This window comes from Dipodomys ordii, unplaced genomic scaffold (genome assembly GCF_000151885.1).
Source record: "Dipodomys ordii isolate 6190 unplaced genomic scaffold, Dord_2.0 Scaffold14, whole genome shotgun sequence".
NCBI classification, from domain to species: domain Eukaryota; kingdom Metazoa; phylum Chordata; class Mammalia; order Rodentia; family Heteromyidae; genus Dipodomys; species Dipodomys ordii.
In genome coordinates, this window is record NW_012267230.1 from 1,998,861 (window position 1) to 2,020,862 (window position 22,002).

The 22,002-nt window shown below is 52.0% G+C and overlaps 2 protein-coding genes across 2 annotated transcripts in view; one reads left to right on the forward strand and one right to left on the reverse strand.

Moving 5' to 3' along the window:
• Positions 1–4,030, forward strand: part of Plk1 (polo-like kinase 1) — a 14,828-nt gene extending 10,798 nt beyond the window's left edge. The window contains exons 7-11 of the mRNA XM_013011167.1: positions 629–784; positions 1,832–1,909; positions 2,943–3,097; positions 3,214–3,396; positions 3,609–4,030. Coding sequence (XP_012866621.1) covers positions 629–784; positions 1,832–1,909; positions 2,943–3,097; positions 3,214–3,396; positions 3,609–3,815 — 779 coding nt within the window. The 3' untranslated portion in view covers positions 3,816–4,030. The remainder of the gene's footprint in view (positions 1–628; positions 785–1,831; positions 1,910–2,942; positions 3,098–3,213; positions 3,397–3,608) is intronic.
• Positions 4,031–4,113: 83 nt separating this feature from the next.
• Ern2 (endoplasmic reticulum to nucleus signaling 2) lies at positions 4,114–22,002 on the reverse strand. The gene is made up of 23 exons (XM_013011168.1): positions 21,913–22,002; positions 20,465–20,533; positions 19,947–20,052; positions 19,571–19,604; positions 19,242–19,314; positions 17,101–17,173; positions 16,852–16,959; positions 15,482–15,583; positions 13,981–14,245; positions 12,438–12,516; positions 12,202–12,349; positions 12,002–12,108; positions 10,609–10,764; positions 10,191–10,353; positions 9,371–9,455; positions 8,439–8,628; positions 8,256–8,355; positions 7,974–8,173; positions 5,655–5,802; positions 5,440–5,567; positions 4,681–4,804; positions 4,521–4,588; positions 4,114–4,416 (listed from the first exon to the last, which is right to left on the reverse strand). The coding sequence occupies exons 1-23, from the start codon at positions 22,000–22,002 to the stop codon at positions 4,114–4,116; spliced, it is 2,919 nt and encodes a 972-aa protein (XP_012866622.1).

Below are 22,002 nucleotides of genomic sequence, written 5' to 3' on the forward strand. Positions count from 1 at the left end.
TCCGGTCGTGGGGCCTGAACTCTGGGCCTGGGCGCTGTCCCTCAGCTCTTCAGCTCAAGGCTAGCACTCTACCACTTGAGCCACAGGGCCACTTCTGACTTTTTTCTTTTTGCTTATGTGGTGCTAAGGAATCGAACCCAGGGCCTCATGTATGCAAAGCAAGCGCTCTACGACTGAGCCACCTTCCCAGCCCCTAGAACAGTTTTGAATAATAGGTGAGCCTGGCAGCTACAGTTCTCAATAGTCTGACACTAACTCAGTTTCCCCAAAGCAGTACTAGCTAAACAGCCTTTTCTGGGTGCTGGTGGTTCTCACCTGTAATCCTAGATACTCAGGAGGCTGAGATCTGAGGATCATAGTTCAAAGCCAGCCCAGGCAGGAAAGTCTGTGTGACTCTTCAATTAGCCACCAGAAAATCGGAAGCGGTACTGTGGCGCAAAATGGTAGACTGCTAGCGCCAAAGAGCTCAGGGACAGCGCCCAGGCTGAGTTCAAACCCCATGGCCAGCAAAAAAAATGTATGTAAAGCTTCTGCTCTGGGGAGAGTGCCAGCTGTGGCAGGTGGTCCTGAGTCCTTCCCCCTCACCCATGTGTGTGTGCGCCTAGCTCATGGTCATGTCATCTTCTAGGCACTGAGAACACCCAGCCAGAGCGACCGCGAGAAAAAGAAGAGGCCGTAGTTCGAGAGCCCAGCGAGGCGGTCGAGTGCCACCTGGGTGACATGCTACAGCAGCTGCACAGCGTCAATGCATCTAAGCCCTCTGAGCGAGGCCTGGTGAGACAAGGTGAGACAAGGTGGGAGAGTCCGAGCAGTGGCCATGGGCCTGGGCGAGTATCTGGAGAAGCCAGGGCGAGTCTCACCGTCTGTGCTGGCTTGCTTGGCTCTGCCTCTTCCTCTCTGTACACTAGTGCCTTTGGTTCCCATTTCTCGGAGGCCAAAGTCCAAAATGAGTCAGTCTGACTTCCTAGGTCCTCCATGGTGGGGCTCCTGTCTTTGTCTTCTGTGTCTCTTCTTGCTCTACAGGGACTAATTCTCTGGGTGGGTGACATACCAGCACTTTATGTTAACACCCTGGGTCTTTCTTGTTTTCTTTTTTTTGGGGGGTTGGGGGGTGGGAGGACAGTCCTGGGGCTTGAACTGAGGATCTTGGTGCTGTCACCGAGTTTCTTCTGCTCAAGGTTAGCGCTCTACTACATGAGCCACAATGTCACTCTGGCTTTCTCTGAGTAGTTTATTGGAGGAAAGAGTCTCCTGGACTTTCTTGCCTGGACTGGCTTGGAACCGTGATCCTCAGATCTCAGCCTCCTGAGTAGCTAGGATGACAGGCGTGAGCCACCGGCCCCTTGGTTGCTTTGTAGTTCTTGGTGACACTTCCCACCCCAACAGGCCTTCAGCTTTTTGTCTTCTGTTTAGTGTCCCTGAAATGAGGGATTTACTGGTGCACTGAGCCTAGTGTTTGGTGTTTTGGAGCTGTCAGTTGGTAGATTGTCTCTTAATCTCTTGTGATGGAGTCTGCCAGCCCGATTCATACCATTTGAAGCTATTGTCTGCCAAGACTGGCCCCTTGATTGGTTTCATTAATCTTTGTCCCTCTTGTCATGCAGAGGGATTTTATTAAGCGGCAACCAAAGACAGGAGTGGGTGGCATTTGGTGCACTGTATGGAGAGTTTTCACTGTGACTTGGGGCTTGTGGTTATCAGATGCCCTGCTGTTCTCTTCCTGTTCTTCCCTGAGTCCCAGGTCTCCTGGGAAGCCCGGGGTGTGGGTGCAGCCAGCTTCAGAGAGGAAATGGCTGGTGCTGACCCATCTGCTGTCTTGCTTGTGTCACAGAGGAGGCCGAGGACCCTGCCTGCATTCCAATCTTCTGGGTCAGCAAGTGGGTTGACTATTCGGATAAGTATGGCCTTGGTAAGTTCCTTCCAGAATGCAGGAGCAGCTCAGCTGGGGTCATGTGTCCCTTGCAACTGTTGTAAGCATTGGCCTTCCTGTGATCCTGGGTCCTCTTTTTTGTTTTTTGTTTTTGGTTGGTTGTGGGGTTTGAACTTAGTGCCTGGCCTGTGTGTTGTCCAGAGCTCTTTCACTAAAGCTAGCACTCTACCACTTGGAGCCACAGCTCCACTTCCAGTTTTTTGGTGGTAAATTAGAGATAAAAGTCTCACAGACTTTTCTGCCTGGGCTGGCTTTGAATCAATATCCTCAGATCTCAGCATTCTTTTTTTTTTGTTTTTTGTTTTTTCCCACCCAATCCTCCTCCCCCACCAGATCTCAGCATTCTTAGTAGTTAGGATTATAGATGTGAGCCACCAGCCCCTGGCTGTGGGTCTCCCTCCTTCCTTCCTTTTCTCTCTTTTTCTTTTCTTTTTATTTTTTCCCTTCTTCCCTCCCTCCCTCCCTCCATTTCTTCCTTCCTTCCTTCCTTCCATCTTTCTCTCCTTCCCTTCCTTTTTCCCTCCATCCCTCCCCCCCTCCCCCTTTCTTTCTCTCCCTTTCTTTCTCTCCCTTTCTTTCCCTTCCTTCCTTCCTTCCTTCCTTCCTTCCTTCCTTCCTTCCTTCCTCTTTCTCTCTTTCTTTCTTTCTTTCTTTCTCTCTCTCTCTCTTTCTCTCTTTCTTTTCTTCTTTCTTGTGCCAGTCTTGGAACTTGAACTCGGCCTGAGTACTGTCCCTGAACTTTTGTGCTCAAAGTTGGCACTCTACCACTTGATCCACAGCTCCATTTGCAACTTTTTGGTGGTTGATTAGTCTCAAGGACTTTCTTGCCCTGGCTGTCTTCAAACGGCGATCCTCAGATCCCAGCCTCCTGAGTAGCTAGGCTTACAGGCCTGAGCCAGCAGCCCCAGATTCTCTTCTGTCAGCCCTTCTGTCTCCTCTATTTCAGACCCCCCCTGCCCCCGCTGCCTGCCCCTTCCCCGCCCTTCTGAGGTCTCTCTCCCCTGGCCCTTAGGGTACCAGCTGTGCGACAACAGTGTGGGGGTGCTGTTCAATGACTCCACTCGCCTCATCCTTTATGATGATGGGGAGAGCCTGCAGTACATAGAGCGTGACGGCACCGAGTCCTACCTCACCGTGAATTCTCACCCCAACTCCTTGACCAAGAAGGTAGGCTGAGCGATCGGCTGTCCTCGAAGAGGAGGTGAGGGGTGGCTTGTGCCGGGGATCAGGCCCTCCTTCCTTCTGCGATCCTGTTCCTCCCCCTCCTTGCTCTTTGCCCTCAGATCACCCTCCTGAAGTATTTCCGCAACTACATGAGCGAGCACCTGCTGAAGGCAGGTGCCAACATCACTCCTCGGGAGGGCGACGAGCTGGCTCGGCTGCCATACCTGCGCACCTGGTTCCGCACACGCAGCGCCATCATCCTGCATCTCAGCAACGGCACTGTGCAGATCAACTTCTTCCAGGTGGGCTGGGCACGGGCGCAGGGTATGGCGGGGGAGGCTTGGGGTCCTCATCCCTGTCTCGGATGGCAGCAGCAGCAGGAAATACGGGAAGTGGGCACACACCCCGGCCCCACTGTGTGTGTAGGGAATCTTCCTCCCGCTATGTGTCCTCCTCCCTCCGCCCCGCATTATCAGCAGTTGGGAACCTTCCATCTCCCCGCTTGCCTCTCCAGGATCACACAAAACTCATCCTGTGCCCTCTGATGGCTGCGGTGACCTACATCGACGAGAAGCGGGACTTCCGCACGTACCGTCTGAGCCTGCTGGAGGAACACGGCTGCTGCAAGGAGCTGGCCAGCCGGCTGCGTTACGCCCGGACCATGGTGGACAAGCTGTTGAGCTCCCGCTCAGCCTGCAACCGCCTCAAGGCCTCCTCCTAGACCCCTGCCTCAGGACTGGTACCCCTCTGCCTCTCGGCCCACACTGGGCTTGCCCTGCTTGGGGCCTCGTGGCAGGTTGGAGCTGTTTGTAAGTTATTTGTACATGTTGGGGGGGGGTGTGATCGCTCCACGCTGTGTGATCGCTCCACGCTGTGTGATCTGTACAGAGTATATTTCTATTGAATTTGGGACTTTTTTTTTTTCTTCCTTGGCTTTATACATATTAAACATTTATGAGTTGTTTTTTTCCCTCCCTGGCCCCACCCCCACCATCTTGTGCTGGCTCAGGGCCGAGCCTTTAGGGCAGGCCCTGCCTTAGCAGGTGCTGCTTGGTCTTGGCGGATGCTGTGGCCAGCCTTAGCTGTCCACCTCTGTGGCTCCCGGCTCCCCCAGGTTCTCCTGGCCCCTGGTGGGGCTCCGTGGCCTCTGACATGGGCGGGTAGTAAGGCAGGAAGAGGCTCTCGGGGGCACAGCTCCTCATGGCACGGTGGGTGTGGAGAAGCAGCCTGGGGAAGCGCTGGGTGAAGTACTTCACGAAGCTTTCGGGGACCGGGCCTAAAGCCTGCCGCACGGCCGCGGGCAGCTCTCTATAGTGGTGCTTCTGGGAGATAGGCAGAGCAGGGAGCCTGTCTTAGCTGTGGTAGGTTCCCTTGAGATCCAGCACCCCTCACATCCCCCCCCCAAAAAAAAAAACAACAAACATACCTTGTTCCTTATGGCACGGAGCAGATCTCGCACTAATGTCCCTTTATAGGACCGGAAGCGTCGCAGATCTGTGGACAAATTGGCTGCCCAGAGATGCCCTAGCTGGGCTCCCTCAGCTCCCTGCCCCCCCATGCCCACTCCCAGCCTGGTCTCTATCTACCTGCCTGTAGCGGGGCAGAGATGTGCTGGTGCCAGTTGTCCCGGACCACCGTGTGGCCTCCCGCCTCCAGTGCCATCACCAGCGGCCCCTGCTCGGGCTCCTTCTCTAGCCAGTCGCTGACGTCCTAGGACCCCCAAAGGCCCAAGTGTGTTGTGTGGCATCAGGGTGGTTTGGGGTGACGGGGATGGCTTTCTCTGCCTTGCCTCCAGTGATCCCTCCTCCCCCAAGAGGAAGTACCCCAATCTCCCTTATACTCAGGAGCAGGCCGAGGCTCCGCGCACAGTCTGTCTCTTATTAAAGGTCACACTACACTGCATGAATGATGATGCAGGTAGTAAGGAATGGTCTGCATCTCCCACCCAGTTGGCTTTAGGGAAGCTGCCCAGGGTCCAGGATAGGCCAGGGTGGCGGTGTTTAGGTGTCCACACCCCGGGCTCAGACAAGAAGCCTGGTTTTATCCCCACTCTGTGTGTACACTGGTTGTGGGGCTTGAACTCAAGGCCTGGATGCTGTCTCTGGGCTTTTTTTGCTCAAAGCTAGTGCTCTACTTCTAACATTTTGGTGCTTAATTGGAGATAAGAATAACCCAGACAGGCTTTGAACCCCGATCCTCAGATCTCAGCCTCCTGAGTAGCTAGGATTATAGGTGTGAGTCCCTGGTCCCCCAGCCACTCTCTTAACTTGTTTTTCCGTGTTACTCAGGACCGAAACTTGGGACTTTGGGGGTGGGGTGAGCTCTTCCCAGGATCCCCCTCTGACCTGGAAGAACTGGAGCTGTTTGGCTCTACTCCAAAAGAGAGGGTGGGCCAGCACGTGGGGAGCGGAGGGCCGGGCCTGGGGCAGCGGACTCAGCATGGCACACACCAGGTCTCGGGCCATGACCCCATCTGGAAGGTAGAACAGGGGTGGCTCAGCCTCTCTGGCTTTCCACCCTTTTTCCTCCCTGCTCTGCTGGGTGCCCAGCTCTCCCTCACCATGTATCTCTTCTTCTAGGTGAGCCAGGCAGGGGGCCCCTTTGAGGATGTTGGCTTGGCGGTAGAGACTCTGTCCAAAGGGGTGATTGCCTCCAGAAAGCACGTAATAGAACACACACCCTGACGAGAAGATGTCCACGGCGCTGGTCTGTGGGGAGAGATAGCTGTGAGAAGTCTGGCTGTCTAGGGAGTGGGTTTCAACTAGAACTCATCAACGATGCCTCTCTGGGTGTCTCTGGGCTCCAGACTCACTTCCTAACTTCTGGTCTAGGCTGTGTGTGTGTGTGTGTGTGTGTGTGTGTGTGTACGCACGCGTGCACATGTGTGCCAGTACTGGGGCTTGAACTCAGGACCTGACACTATCCCTGAGTATTTGTGCTCAAGGCTAGGGCTCTACCACTTGAGCCACAACTCCACTTCTGGCTTTCTTGGTAGTTAACTGGAGATTAGAATCTCACTGACTTTCCTTCCCAGTCTGGCTTTGAACCATGATCCTTAGATCTTAGCCTCCCAAGTAGCTAGGATTATGGATGTGAGCCTCCTGCTACTTAGCAAACCCAGATTTCCCTAATGTGAAAATACCTGTGCTGACTTTAGAAAACTCAGTACAGGCTTATCATCCCATCAATGTATGTAGTCCTTAAGTTTCTAGGCAAACACTTGGAGCTTTCTCTCTTTGAGGGAGGGGAGGGTGTGGGGGTAAAGGAGCTGGTTCTGGAGCTTGAACTTGGCCCTGGGTGCTGGCTCAACATTTTTACCTAAGGCTGGTATATTATCATTTAAGCCACAACCTGGGCTGGCTTTGAACTGCTCAGTGGAATGGCTTGGCCTAGCGACTGTTTCTGTTAGTCGTCTGTGACTAACTTGACTTCAACTTATGTCACACACACACACACACACACACGTATTTGACGAATTTCACACACACACACACACACGAATTTGATGAATTTCACACACACACACACACGAATTTGATGAATTTCACACACACACACACACGAATTTGATGAATTTGTCATCCTGGGATCTCTGGACCATGCTGCCCTGGATTCCAGCCACATAAGCACAGTTTAGCTTATACTCCCCAGAGCCCTATCAATCTGTGAGTTTGACCCTCGCTCCTACAAGGACCTGGTATCATTTCTTGTGTGTCTGCGAGTCCTGGGGCTTGAACTCAAGGCATAGGTGCTGTCCCTGAGCTCCTGTACTCAAGACTAGTGCTCTGCCCTTTGAGCCACATGCCCACTTCTGGCTTTTTTGGCAGTTAATTGGAGATGAGAGTCTCTGGGACTTTTCCTGCCTGGACTAGCTTTGAACCGAGATCTTCAAATCTTTTTTTTTTTTGGGGGGGGGTCCGGTCGTGGAGCCTGAACTCTGGGCCTGGGCGCTGTCCCACAGCTCTTCAGCTCAAGGCTAGAGCTCTACCACTTGAGCCACAGCACCACTTCCAGCTTTTTTCTTTTTGCTTATGTGGTGCTGAGGAATGGAACCCAGGGCCTCAGGCATGCAAGGCAAGCACTCTACCACTGAATCACCTTTGCAGCCTGAGATCTTCAAATCTTAACCTCCTGAGTAGCTAGGATTATAGGCACAAGTCATGGACACCTGGCCATTTTTAAATTTTTTTTTTTAATGAGTCAGTCTCTCACTAGATAGCCCAGGCCTCAAACTGTGAGCCTCCTGTCTCAACCTCCCTAAATGCTAGGATCACAGATGTGTGCCACCATGCCTCGCTTCTCTCCCCTACTTTCTCCATGATGGGTGGAATGAGATTAAAGATCCTTTTGTAAGCCAGATCAGCCCTGGGACCTACAAGGTGGAGCAGCATTCCCGGCCCTGCTCCTGAAGCATCTCCTTCCCAAAAAACTGCCTGCAGATATTATCTAATGTCCCCTGGGCTACAAAATAGTCCCTGAATGGAAACTGCTCCTCTAGGTGAGGACTGAGTCATCCTCTGTGGGTTTTTTTTCCCCCCTGTACTAGGACTTAAACTCAGAGCCAGGATGCTGTCCCTGAGCTCTTTAGCTCAAGGCTAGCACTCTACCACTTGAGCCACAGCTCCACTTCCAGCTTTTTGATATTAATTGGAGATAAGAGTGTCACAGACTTTCCTGCCTAGGTTGGCTTCAAAACTGTGATCCTCAGATCTCAGCCTGCTGAGTAGCTGGGATTACAGGCATGAGTCACAGACTGGTGACTGGCTCTCCTCTCTGTATGGGTGGAAAATAGCCTTGGAGAGTGACTCCCCGCTACCCACATGGATTGGGACCAAGGCAGGAAGGAGCTCCCAGTCCAGGGAGAGATGGGAAGGCTTACTGGGCTGTCGGGAGGCGGGAGCTGCAGGAGCTCGGGTGCCATCCAACCTTCTGTGCCAGGAATGCCAGAGCGGAGGCTGAAACTGTACCGGCCTGCAGGCAGCTTCTTGCAGAGGCCGAAGTCTGACAGGACCACCCTGCCGTGGCCCTGGCTGTCAGGCCCCGTGATGAGGATGTTGCCTGGCTTCAGGTCGCGGTGCACTATGGAGGAAGAGTAGAGAGTTCCAGCTGTGCAGGGGACAGGGACTAGAGGGCAGGGGCCCAGGGGCAGGGCAGTGAGTACCTATGTGCAGGGAATGGAGATGGGCTAGGCCAGACATCATCTGCTGAAGTACCGTCTTGGGCTCCAGACCCCAGCTGCCCGGGCTGGCTTTCTCCACATACTGGAAAGCAGTCAAGGATGAAGTGTTATTATTTGGTCCAAGGCCTGCTTCCCATTCCCCCCCACCCCAGAGCCCTAACTGACCTCCTGCAGGGAGGCCTGGCAGAGCTCCAGGGCGATGTAATGGAACTGGGGCCCCCGTTCGGTGCAGAAGTAGCGAAGGACATTGGGGTGCCTGTCAGACTCTTGAAGGAGCTGGACTTCTCGTTGAACCAGGCTAAAGCATTCCCGAAGGAGTCGCTTCACAGCCACGGCCCGCCCCTCAAACTGTCCCCTGTGTGTGGGGGGAGACAAGGGATAGGGGTACAGAGATGATAAAAATGGAGTCAGACCATGAGTGGCTCATGCCCATAATCCAGCTACTCAGACAGTTGAGATCTGAGGATCAAAGTTTGTAGCCAGTCCTGGGAGGAAAGTCTGAGACTTTTTTTTTTTGTTTGGTGCTGGTCCTGGGGCTTAAATTCACAGCCTGGGCGCTGTCCCTGAGCTTCTTTTGCTCAAGGCTAGCACTCTACCACTTGAGCCACAGCACCACTTCCAGCCTTTTCTGTGTATATAGTACTGAAGAATCGAACCCAGGGCTTCATGCATGCTAGGCAAGCACTCTACCACTAAGCCACCTTCCCAGCCCCTCTACCACTTAATCTACTACAGTTTCACTTCAGGCTTATTTTTTGGATAGTTTTTTAGTGGAGATAAGAGTCTCACAGACTTTCCTGTCCAGAATGGCTTCAAACCTTGATCCTCAGATCTGTGAAGCTAGGATTACAGGTATAAACCACTGGGTCCCAGCAAGTCTGAGACTCATACAATTAACCAGAAAAAAAAGCCAGAAGTAGAGGTGTTGCTTAAATGGTACAGCACCAGCCTGGAATGAAAACCAAAGGGACTGAGCACCCAGGCCCTTGAGTTCAATCCTCAGTAGTATCCAGCACACAAAAGTGGGAAGTGGTAAGAGGCAGTTTCCAGTTTGGGGAGCCTGAAAGAATAGTTGCCAAGGGGCTTGAAGGACTCACCGGAAAACAAAAGTTCCACCTGCTCCACGCCCCAGGACATCCTGGGAGTTGAAAGAGATCTTTCCCACCACAGTGATCTGCTCTCCTAGAAGACAGGATGGCAATGGAGTTTCACTCCTACCTCTGCCAGCCACTCCTTAGCCCAGTCCAAACCCACCCTCACCTTGACCCACCTTCCTCTAGATTTCCACCCAGCCTGGTCCCCTGGGTGAGAGGGAGGCCCATGGAATGGGAGTGGGCCTCATGGTTCTGGTGCCTGGTGCTACCTGGGCTCATAGATGTGTCTATAGGCGAGTGACTGAGACACGATCATTTCCCAACATGGAAAGCAGGACAAATGTCCACACTGCGGTTGTGTGAGAATTGATGAATACATGGTTGGTTAACCCCTACCTCCGCCCTTGTAACTGGGTCATTTTGAGGTTCAGTTGGCTGCACACAGGAAGTTAACTGGCAGCTGGAAGCTGCTGGCTCACACCTGTCATCCTGTCTACTTGGGAGGCAGAGATGAGGATCTCGGTCCAGGTCCATCTGGGCATGGAGAGATTCTATCTCAACCACAGCAGCTGGGCCCTAGTGGCTCACGCCTGTATATTTAGCTACTCAGGAGACTGAGAGCTGAGAATCAAGGTTCGAAACCATTCCAGGCAGGAAAATCGATGAGACTCTCCAAGTAATAAGCAAAAAGCTAGAAGTGGACCTGTGCTCAATTGGTAGAGTGCTAGGCTTGAGCAAAAAAAAAAACCCTCAGGGACACTGCCTAGGACCTGAGTTCAAGTCCCAGGACGGGCACAAGAACAAAGGATTATAATGAGCTCACCATCAGGATCGCAGGATGGCAAAGCTTGCTCTGAGGGGGTTTGAACCTTCTTCTGGCCCTGCGATGTGGTCTTCGAGGGCTGGGCCTGAGCATCCTTCAAGATGTCAGGAGGGCCTGCAGGTGCTGAAGGCTTCTGGGGCTGCTTCTCTGCCAGCTGCTGCCGCTATAATGCAAAGGCTTAAGAGAGCCCCGCCTCCACTAGGCCAGCCCATTGATGGGCCCTACACCTGTGCTTGTGATGGCCTCGCACTGGAGCCTGAACTTACAGAGCACAGGAGCCAGAGCTTGGGGAAGATCTCGGGAAAGGCATGGAGGGGTTGTCAGGGTAGGTGGGGGAAAGACTTGCTAACCAGTCTCTGAGAGAGAAGCGTTCCTGTAGACCCTGCCAAGGCGTCCTGAGCTCAGGGGATGGGCTTACCTGTCTGATCAGGACGAGAAGCCAACCTCCCAGGAGCACAGCAGTGAGCACTGTGGTCAGCACATCTTGGGGTACCAGTCCTGGAGAGGGATCTGGGCTGTTTTCTTTAGGATGCAGCTCTGGCTCCCCAGGCTCCTCGCGGTTCAGGCCCAAGAGCTGGGGACAAAGGCATCCACTCTTGGTTTTCCCTCCTGCCATGAATCCCCCTCCCCTCCACACACACACACACACACACACACACACACACACACACACACACTAGTTGTTCATCACCCAGTCTAGGGTGGGGCTTGGTGGGGAGGTTGGGGAGGGGAGGAGAGGGTCTGCACTGGGTCTCCATGATACTGAAACATGATGGCTGGGTGGGTGGTGTGCCAAATCTAGCAAAGAATCACATCACTAGAAGCACAGATGTTCCTATAATAATAACAATAATAATATAGGTCTCCAACCCTAGAGATTCAGAATTTGGCAGATCTGGTAATTCTCATGAGTAATCATACTTAAGAATGATTGTTCTCAGACAGAGTTGTTCATTTGTGTGTGTGTGTGTGTGTGTGTGTGTGTGTGTGTCTACGTAGCTTTGAACTCAGAGTTCAACCTCTCACTTGGTGTTTTCACTCAACACTGGCACTGTACTATTTGAGGTACAGCTCCACTTCCACCTTTTTGCAGGTTCATTGGAGACAAGTCTCCAGGACTTTGCTGCTGAGACTGGCTTTGAACCTCAATCCTTAGACCTGAGCCTCCTGACTAGCTAAGATGACAGGGATACATCAACCAGCATCCAGCTATGGCTCTTCCTTCTAAACTTGAACTATTTACTAGTGTTTCCTATCCAGCCCAGTCCCAGGAAAGCGTATCTGGATAGAGGTTTTTCTGTTTTCAATTTCTCCTTTGATGACTATTTTGCAGTGTTTACACTAACAAAGAATAAAAAAAAGAAAGAACCATGAGCCATACTTCACAATGCAGATAGTTTTTTTGATGTTGGTCCTGGAGCTTGAACTCAGGGCCTGGGTACCATCCCTGAGCCTTTTTTGCTCAAGGCTACCACTTTGAGCTGTGGCTCCACTTCTGGTTTTCAGATTGCTCATTGAAGATAAGAGTCTCATGGACTTTCTTGCTCAGGCTGGCTCTGAATTGCAATCCTCCGATCTCAGCCTCCTGAGAAGCTAGGATTACAGGTATGAGCCACCGGCACCTGGCTCCAAGATCCATTTTGGGTATTTCTAACACTTTGGACAGTCACAAAGAACAAAATATTTGTTCTTTGAGAACTGATGGAGTTCAAGTGACCCAGCACTTAGTGGCTGGAGGCAAGGCTGAAGAGCTGCCCCTCCCACTCCCAAGACAGACTCCTCCCCCATGCCCTGTAACCTATGGTGCTGACCTGCAAGAAGAGAGCTGGTGTTTGGCTTTTCTCTGGGGGTCTTGTCCTTGGGGTTGGCCGGACCCTCAACATGGTAGTATGTAGGACTGGGGGTGGTTCATGGTGTCCTTAATGGCAGGTACAAAAATCAGAGGGTAGAGAATGACTTCAGCATTCCAACTCAGACACAGGCGCCCAGAACCTGGGTCTCAGGACCTCACCAATGAGCAGCCACTGGCTAGGGAGGGCCACGCTGCCCGAGGGGTATCTGACCGCCGTGCTGGGGAAGCCCTTTCGCTCTCCTGAGACTTGGAGTGTCACCTCATCGGTGGTAGGGCCGTCTGCGGGGGCCAGGGTCAGTCCACGAGGCTGGGGCAGAAGATGAACAGCCATGGGTGACAAGGACTTCTCTCCCACCCCACCCCTCTTTCCAGATCATTTGGAGACCCTGGCTCACCACGAGGGCCACACCCGTGTGGACTAGTGCTTTTGAAACGTAGAAACCAGCTTCATCTTTCCCCACATACAGTGTCATCCTGATGGAGGAGAGAAGAGAAAAGGATGAGTAATGATGTGGGGAGGGGGCTTTAATTTGATACCTGGTTTCCTTTCATAGTGACTTTAGGCTGGTCAGGTGACTTGCCTCGGCCAATGAGACCGCAGCAAATCTGCTCACCCCAGGAGAAAGCCTAGTTTTTCATAACACATCAGAGACTTTTTATGGTACAGCAATGAGCCAATGTTCAGGCTAAATCAGTCTATCAACTTATCGGGACCATTTGAGATTGTCATCTCTACCAAGTAACCCACAAACCAAAGAGACCAGGAAAACCATCCATTTGACTCACAGAATCTAAAAATATAATCTTCCTTTCTTCTTTTATGCAGTACTGGGGTTTGAGCTTAGGGCCTATTAGCTTTTTCACTCAGAGCTAGAGTTCTACCACTTGAGTCACACCTCCACTTCTGGCTTTTTGGTAGTTAGAGATAAGAATCTCACATGGACTTTTCTGCTTGGCTGGCTTTGAACCGTGTTCCTCAGATCTCAACCTCCTGAGTAGCTAGGATCATAGGCCTGAGCTACTGGCTCTTGATACGGCGTCCTGACACATCCATGTCCCCACCAGACACTGAGAGCCCAGTGAATGGCTGGCACATAGTAAGGGCTCAGCTAATATGTATGGAGCAGATTGAATGAACAGACAACTCTTGATTTCCCAGCCTGTCTGGTACTACAGGGTGCAGGCACTAGACTAGTCAGTGGTATAAGGAGAGGTGACATTTAAAACAGCAATTGGCAATGTGTACTACCTACTGCTCAAGATGGGTTGAGATGTGAAGGCCCTCCTATGTCAAATTTGCTTTGTTCTCTCCCCCCACCCCCTCTCTCTTTTCTGTGATACTGGAGGTTTGAACACAGGGTCTCATACTTGCTAGACAGGTGCTCTACCATTTGAGCCATAACTCCGCCCTTTTTTGCAGACAAGGTTTACTATATAGTCTAGGCTGGTCTCAAACTTGAGATCCTCCTGTCTCAGCCTCCTGAGTGCTGATTTCCAGGTGTGACTACCATCCCTATTATCTGGAACCTGTGAATTTCTGTGAATACTAGGGCTGTCCAGGGTTTGGGGATATATTATCTTGATGCCTAGCTCACCTATTTTTTTTTTTTTTTTAGTATTGGGGTTTGAACTCAGGGCCTCAAGTTTGCTCAGTTTGCTTGGATGACACTCTACCACTTAAGCCATACCTCCAGTCCTGCTTTTTGCTGGTTACTTTGGAGATGGGGGGGTGGGTCTCATGAATTTTTCTGCCTGGGTTAGCCTCGAACCTAGATCATCTAGATTACAGGTGTGTAACTAGGATAACAGCCACTGGTGCTCAGCTTGATTCAAGAATCTTGGCAGCTCATGGCTTCAGTCATCCCTCTAAGCCATTGGGCCTGGGCTGTACCAACTCCACTAACTCCCTCCCTGGGCCCCGCAGACACGGATACCTACAGAAGCTGAGTGTCCAGAGCAGAGAAGTGGGTGGCTGTGTCTGGGGGACCTGAGGCGGGCAGCCGGATGTAGCCCCAGCGGAGAGCGAGGAAGTGCAGGGTGTCTCGAGCCAGGGTGAGATGCGGGAGCTGTCGCAAGCTGTCTCGCTGCCAAGTGTAGACGCCCATCACGGGCATGCCCAAGTCCTGTGTCCACAGCACCGCCCCGCTTCCTGGGTCCACAGTCAGCAGCAGGCCCACCCCGCAGGATGCCAGGTGGCTCACGTCTGCCAAGAAACATGGCTGGGGAGATGTCAGGCAGCTCTGAGAGCTGCAGGGGGCGTCAGGTGAGATCACATTGAAGACAGGGGTTATTCATATGTCGTGGCTCAGGTGTGGAGGGCTTTCCTATAGCCTTACTCTGTGGGAATTCAGCCAATCAGACTGAGAAGCTGAGCCTAGGTCATCGTAGCCAGGAAGTTGTGGGTTATCTGGAATGTGAAAGGACCAGCCATGGCCCCTAGAGATGTCACTGTGATATCTCTGGATCCCGGTATGAGGCTCAGGCCAGAGCCAACGTGTGTGTGTGTGTGTGTGTGTGTGTGTGTGTGTGCATGCTTGAACTGGGGACTTCCCTCTTTTGCTTGGCTTACTGGCTCAAGGGTGGTGCTTTACCACCTGAGCCACACTTCTACTTCCAGCCTATTTTTTTGTGCTGCTCCTGAGGCTTGAACTCAGCGCCTGGCCACTGTCCCTGAGCTTCTTTTGCACAAAGCTAGTGCTTTACCACTTGAGCCACAGCTTAACTTCTGGCTTTTTGGTGGGTTCATTGGAGATAAGAGGCTCATGGGCTTTCCTGCCTGGGCTGGCTGTAAACTGAATGCTCAAATCTCAGCCTCCTGAGTAGCTAGGATTACAGGTATGAGCCACTGTGCCCAGGTTTTTGCTGGCTAACAGCAGGTAAGAGTTTCTCAGAAGGGGTGACATTACACAAGAAGAAATATACTCTTTACCTGACTTATGTAAATGTAACCCTTCTGTACATCACTTTTATAATAACAATAAACATTAAAAAAAGAGTTTCTCAAATTGGTTTGCCAGGGTGGTTTTGATACTCAACCCTCAGATCTCAGGCTCTTGAGTAGCTAGGATTACAGATGTGAGCTGCCCTTGGGAAGATGGGGGTGGACAGGTCACTTGGAAAAGTCATTTTGGGAAAAGGTCACTTAAAGTCAGGTACACAGGTCATTCAGCCTGTCAGTACAATTATAGGAGCTGTGGAGGTTGCTCAGGATGTGAAGGGGGGGGGTCACCCACCCAAGATCACAATGGAGTCCAGAGGAGTCAGGATGCTGTGGGGCGAAGAAGGTAAGCCTTGGGAGTCACCTGGTGGGGGCATGGTCACTTGTTGGGGGCGTGGTCTGGGTAGATGGGGGGCGGGGCCTTGGTTGTGGATGTCACTCAGGGCCTTCTGGGTGGGAGATCTTGCTCTGTGGTGGGGATCAGAGGAAGGTGGTACTCACACTTTCCAGGCAGGTCATCCACGGGGAGTGCCGAGTAGCGGCGGTAGGTGGTATTCCAGCGCAGGGCCGGGGCTCTGGGGTCGTGCATGGTGACAGTGTATTCTGGGGGACCCCCAGAAGCAAGATTGTTAGGAACACATGTGTGGGGTCCCCCCCAGTCCCCTACCTCCCTCAGGATCATTCATCTTGTGGGGATGGGGATGGGTCTTTCCTAGTACCCGGCCTGCTGACTGACTGTTACAATGGCAGAGACCAGGCCTGAGTTGCTTATTGCTGTTTCTTGCCCCATCCCAGCCTCTTGTTGTTTTGTCCATCATGGGGCTTGAACTCAGGGCCTGGGCACTGTCCCAGAGCTCTTTTGCTCAAGGCTAGTGTTCTACCACTTTGAGTCACAGCTCCACTTCCAGTTTTCTGGTGGTTCGTTGAAGGTAAGAGTCTCATGGACTTTCTTGCCTGGGCTGGTTTTGGACCAGGATCCTTAGATCTCAGACTCCTGAATTGCTAGGATTAATGGTATGAGCCCCCAGCACTTGGCTACCGCAGCCTCTTTGTCCAGTGCTTGGTAAGATTAATACTCTGGACTCTGCTTGAAGAGCAATTATCAGGGCTGGGAAGGTGGCTCAGTGGTAGAGTGCTTGCTTCGCATGCACGAAGCCCTGGGTTCAATTCCTCAGTGCCACATACACAGAAAAAGCCAGAAGTGGTGTTGTGTCTCAAGTGGTAGAGTGCTAGCCTTGAGAAAAAGAAGCCCAGGGACAGTGCTAAGGCCCTGAGTTCAAGCCCCAGGACTGGCAAAACAAAAACAAAAGAAAAAACCATCAATTTTCAGTCCTGAGCTGAGAAAAAGTGAAGGGGAGAGCTGGGAAGTGGCTCAGTGGTAGAGTGCTTGCCTTGCATGCCTGAGGCCCTGGGTTCGATTCTTCAGCAGAAAAAGCTGAACGTGGCACTGTGGCTCAAGTGGTAGAGCGCTAACCTTGAGCTGAAGAGCTGAGAGACAGTGCCCAGGCCCAGAGTTCAGGCCCCATGACCGACCCTCCCCCCCAAAAAAAAACATAGTGAAGGGGGCCTAGCCAAGTGCCAGTGGCTCATGCCTATAATCCTAGCTACTCAGGAGGCTGAGATCTGAGGATTGCAGTTCAAAGCCAGCCTGGGCAATAAAGTTAGTGAGACTTGTAACTCCAATTAACCACCAAAAAGACAGAAATGGAGCTGTGGCTCAAGTGGTAGAGTACAAGCCTTGAGCAGAAAAATAAAAAAAAAGCCGAGGGACGGCGCCTAGACCCTGAGTTTAAGCCCCAGGATCAGTACACACACAGAGAAAATGGCGAGGGGTCACCCAGAACCCGGGGAGCATCCTGGGAGGAACTCACGAGTCCGGCCAATGTAGAGGCGGGGGGTGGAGAGACCCTCTGTGGTCAGTGTCATCTGCGTCTCCCCCGACTCAGGATCCACCACAAACCAGGCATCCTGCTTCCGGCCTGTGGAGGAGGAGAGTCTGCCAGCCTTCAAGATAGCATGGAGAGGGCACATGTCTTGTTGCTCCCTAGCTGGCACAGCATGACCCAGGCCATTGTCTCTGTGGCTTGGGCCTGGATCCCACAGGCTGGAGAGATGCTCACCTGTGTAGAAGACCCCATCGGAGCTGCGGCAAGGAGAGGCATGAACCAGCTCCGGGATGGTGAACGGCAGTTTCTAAGGGGAGGGAACAGGCCCAGGAAGGAGTCAGAGCACACACATGCACCAGTGTTCCTTGGGAAGGCTCAGGATTATTTCCACTTTCCAGATATGGAACTTGGAGCTCAGAGAGGCTAAGTAACTCAGGTAAGGTCACACAACCAGTGAATGGAAGAGCCAGTTTTGCAACCCAGGGGGACAGGTTTCAGAATCAGGATACTTAACCACTTTGCTACACATCTCTTTGAGGAACTGCAGAAAAATCTCACACTCAGTGCTAAGATGCCATGGATTTCACTTGATCCCTGCCCAATGACCTTCTCAAAATCACAGAGATATTGTTGGATGCCGGTGGCTCACACCGTCATCTTAACTACTCAGGAGTCTGAGATCTGAGGATCACAAATTGAAGCCAACCCTGTCAGGAAAGTCCCTGAGACTCTTATCTCTGATAAACTACTCAGAAAAAGACAGAAGTGGTGCTGTGGCTCAAATGGTAGAGTGCTAGCCTTGAGCAAAAGAAGCTCAGGGCCAGTGCCCAGGCCCTGAGTTCAAGTCCAGGACTGGCCAGAAAAAAAAATCACAGAGATATCAAAACTGTTTATTATGGGCTGGGTGTCCATGGCTCAGGTTTATAATCCTAACTACTCAGGAAGCTGCGACCTGGAGGATTACAATTTGAAGTTTAGTTAGGGCAGAAAAGTCTGAGACTCTTTTTTTTTGCCAGTCATGGTGCCTGAACTCTGGGCCTGGGCACTGTCCCTCAGCTCTTCAGCTCAATGCTAGTGCTCTACCACTTGAGCCACAGCACCACTTCCAGCTTTTTCTGCTTATGTGGTGCTGAGGAATCGAACCCAGGGCCTCATGCATGCAAGGCAAGCACTCTATCCACTGAGCCACCTTCCCAGCCCCAGTCTGAGACTCTTATATCCAATTAATTAGCAAAAAACCAAAAAGTGGAGGTGTGGCTCAAGTGACAGAGTGCCAACCCAAGAGTGTGAGGCCCTGAGTTCAAGCCCCAGGACTGACACAAAACAAAAATAAAAACCCAAATAAAACCTGCCAATGGCCACTCAGAAAAGGTGAGGAGATGCTCCCGGATACAGGAGACCCTGGTTGGGTGAGGTGAGTGGAGATCCCACCCCCTCACTTTTTTTTTACCCTATGGGAGCAGAGTCAGGCCTGGGAGGGTTTTGTGATTGGATCACGATCATGGGGAAAGGCTAGGATCAGGGTCTAGAAGCTCTGTGGTCACCAGGGACAATTTGGCTTTCACTGCTATCTGTATTATTTATGTATTTATTTATTTTGTGCCAGTCCTGGGGCTGGAACTCAGGGTCTGGGTGCTGTCTCTCAGCTATTTTTTTATTTTTTAGGTTTTTGCTGAAGGCTAGCACTCTGCCACTCGAGCCATAGCTTCACTTTTGGCTTTTTTGGTGGTGAATGGACAAGTGTATCACTAACTTTCCTTTCTGGGCTGGCTTCAAACCTCAGTCCTCAGATCTAAGCTTCCTGAGTAGTTAGGATTACAGGCATGAGCCACTGGCATGTGGCCACGTTCTTTGGATTTTTGAGCCTTTGAGTTTGGGGACAGTTGGTTATTTAGCAAAAGCTGACTGACACGTAGAGTTTCCCCTTCATACCCCTCAGAGTTCTCGAGAAGCATTTCCCCCTTGCAATCCCTTCAGAGGCTTGCTTTGCGGACCCAGCCAGACCTGCTCCCTCTCTTCTCCCCCTTCCCCTGGTCGTGGGGCTTGAACTCAGGGCCTGGGTACTGTCCTTCAGCTCTTCAGCTCAAGGTGAGCACTCTACCAAGTGAGCTACAGCACCACTTCCGGTTTTCTGAGTGGTTTATTGGAGATAAGAGTCTCACGGTCTCTCCTGCCCAAGCTGGCTCTGAACCATAATCCTCAGATCTCAGCCTCCTGAGTAGCTAGGATTACAGGCGTGGACCATGGCATCCCTACCCCCTATGGACTGCTAACAGACATCCCTCCTGCCATGTGCAAAACACCTGTCTCTGCCCATATTGGTCCATGCTGCCCCTTGGAGTGTGGCCCACCCCAAAGCACTATGGGAAACATACCATTAACCCCTGCTGCTTCTGGTTTCCCAAGATGTACAGGCTGCCATCTGCTGGGTCTGAGAGAAAGGCCGTTCTGTGGGGAAGAGAAGAGCACAGAGAAGATGGGGTACGCACCCCTGGTTTCATGGGGTCCCCACCCCTCTACCCTCTCAGCTACTTGAACCTGTCATGGTGGGAGACAGCTTAGAACAGCAAGATCCTGTCCCATAGTGCATCTGCATGAATCGTTTCTCTTACCTCCAACATGCATCCCCCAAACCTTTCCAGATCACAGCGACTCCCCCATCTCCAGCGGCCCCCTCCCTCTGAAAGACTCCGAGTTCACTTACTCTGTGACATACATGGGTCCGTGGATGATGGCCTCTGCAGGGGACATGGACACAGAATGAGTCCTTCTAGACCTTCATTGATTGTTTCTGCCATGTGGCAGACCCCCAAACCCCCACAGGTGACAAAGATTCAATGTCATCCTTCCAAGAGGTAGGGTCATTCATTACCCTTGGCCCCATTTTACAGGTAAAGACAATAAGGCTCAGAGAGGCAGAGTGGTTTATCTAAGGCCTCACAGCTGGTAAGGGGTAAAGCTTTCCACAGGCATTGGCTTGTTGGTTTCCAATGCTATGTTGTTACCTGACACACACATCCACCCCACCCCCCTTCACCAAACTAGGGAGCCAAGGAGAGAACCAACCATTCCTCACCCACCGTCTTTCAGCGTCCACATCAAGTCCCCTGTCTGCTTGCTCAGTGCGTGGAGACTTCCATCCAAGGTGGACACAAACAGGAGGTTCTCTGGCCTGAGGGGCTGGACCTGGGGTGGTTAGCAACATCAGCTCTGGGTTGAAGAGCATTTTGCCCCACCCCAGGCAGGATGATGTGACACCCCCCCTCTTCTCCCAGAGTGGGACAGAGAAGAGGAAGGAAGATCAGAGACACTGCTGTCCTCCCCCCCCCCCATCATCATCATCATCTTGTTTTTTTTTTTTTTTTTTTTTTTTTTTTTTTTTTTGCCAGTTCTGGGGACTGAACTCAAGGCCTGGGCGCTGTCCCTGAGTTTCTTTTGCTCAAGGCTAGTGTTCTACTACTTGAGCCACAGCACTACTACTTCTGGCTTTTTCTGTGTATGTGGTACTGAGGAATTGAACCCAGGGCTTCATGCATGCTAGGCAAGTACTCTACCACTAAGCCACATGCCTAGCCAAGCCTGCCTCTTTCTAGATCACCTTTTCTCTTGCTCCAAACTGGCTCTGCAGCTTTTGCTGCCAGGCTCCCCTGGTGTCCCTGGACCACAGCTGGGGGCAAGGGGGGAGGAGGGGTGACAGAGGAAGGAGAAAGGAGAAAGGAAGGGAGGCAGGGCTCCCCCATGCTGGGCCAACTCACCAACTCGGGCCTCTCCTTGAGCAAACAGGGCGAGGCTTCTACTCACAGCAGGAACCCTGATATCCGGGTGGCCTTGCTGTACCCCTTCAGAGACCACATCCTGCTTTGGGACCCTCAACTTTAGGGCTGAGCCAAGGGTGGCTGGTGAGAGCCAGGGTGCCACCTTCTAGACCCTTCTTGTTTCTGAGACTCAGTTTTGCCATCTGTAACTGGGCAGGTAAGACCAGCCTGAGACGAGATTGCTGCATAGGTTGAGCAGCAGGGTTGACATTTTTATTTTTGTCTTTTAAACATTATCTTTAATGTTTTAAAAAACAAATCCAGGTTTTTCTAATGGCGCTCATTTCTCAGGAAACACTTATCATGACTTGGTCACCATGGATGAGCTCAGAGGGGCTGGGAGGGGCTTGGTGGACACCTTAACTCTCCCACTGGCCCTTTAGCTCCTGGGGGGTTCTAAAGGCCGGACGTTCATGCTGTCGGCTGGTCGACTTGTGTCCCTCAGCTTGCCTCTCTGTAAGTGAGGTCTGTTCAGCCTGGGGAGAACTGGATTCCTTACACTTGAAGTTCGTTTATCCCAGAGCTTCTGAACTTGGTGATGTGTGTGTGTGTGTGGGGGGGTCCCTTTGTGAGTGAGGGGAGATGCATTTTCCCATGGGGGATCCTTAAGTTGATTTTCTTTTTTAAGGTGAGCAAATGAGACCGTTATATTCATTGTATATTATGTAAAAGTTGAACTACATAATGAGGGGAGGAGGGGAATGAGGGGAAATGACGGAAGGGTGACATTGATCAAGATAAATTGTATTGTATCTATAACCTGACTTATGGATTGGAACCTCTTTATTACACACACACACACACACACACATTTACTGGGGATTGAACTCAGCAACTCCATTTTGCTCTACCCAATGAGCCACACTCCCAGCTACATTTGATCGCATTTTTAAAGCAAGTTGGAGCCCTCACCCCAAGACATTCTAAGAGTCCTGGCTTTACTGCTAGGATGCCCCTCCCGCCTCAGCTTCCGCAGGGGAGGTGGCTGATCTGTTCTACTTGCAGCTAGCTATGCCTGGCACGGCTGCCCAGCTAGACAGTGTGAGGGACGGGGCAACAATCCCGCAAACTTAGCTTTCCACCCGCCAGGAGACAACCTGGAGCAACCCGGGGAGCCAAGGGAAGGAGGATGGGAGGGAGAGGACACCCCACTGCCTGGCTGCACCCCGGTCCCTCAGCTGGTCCCAGGCCCCTGTGCCTGGCTGACTGACCCCGAGCTCCCAGCTCTCACCTGTGTCGCCAGCATCCCCAGCAGCGCTGCCATCTGCAGCCAGAGCTCCCTTGGGGTCCACAGCCGCCACCCCTGAGCTGCTCTCCCCAT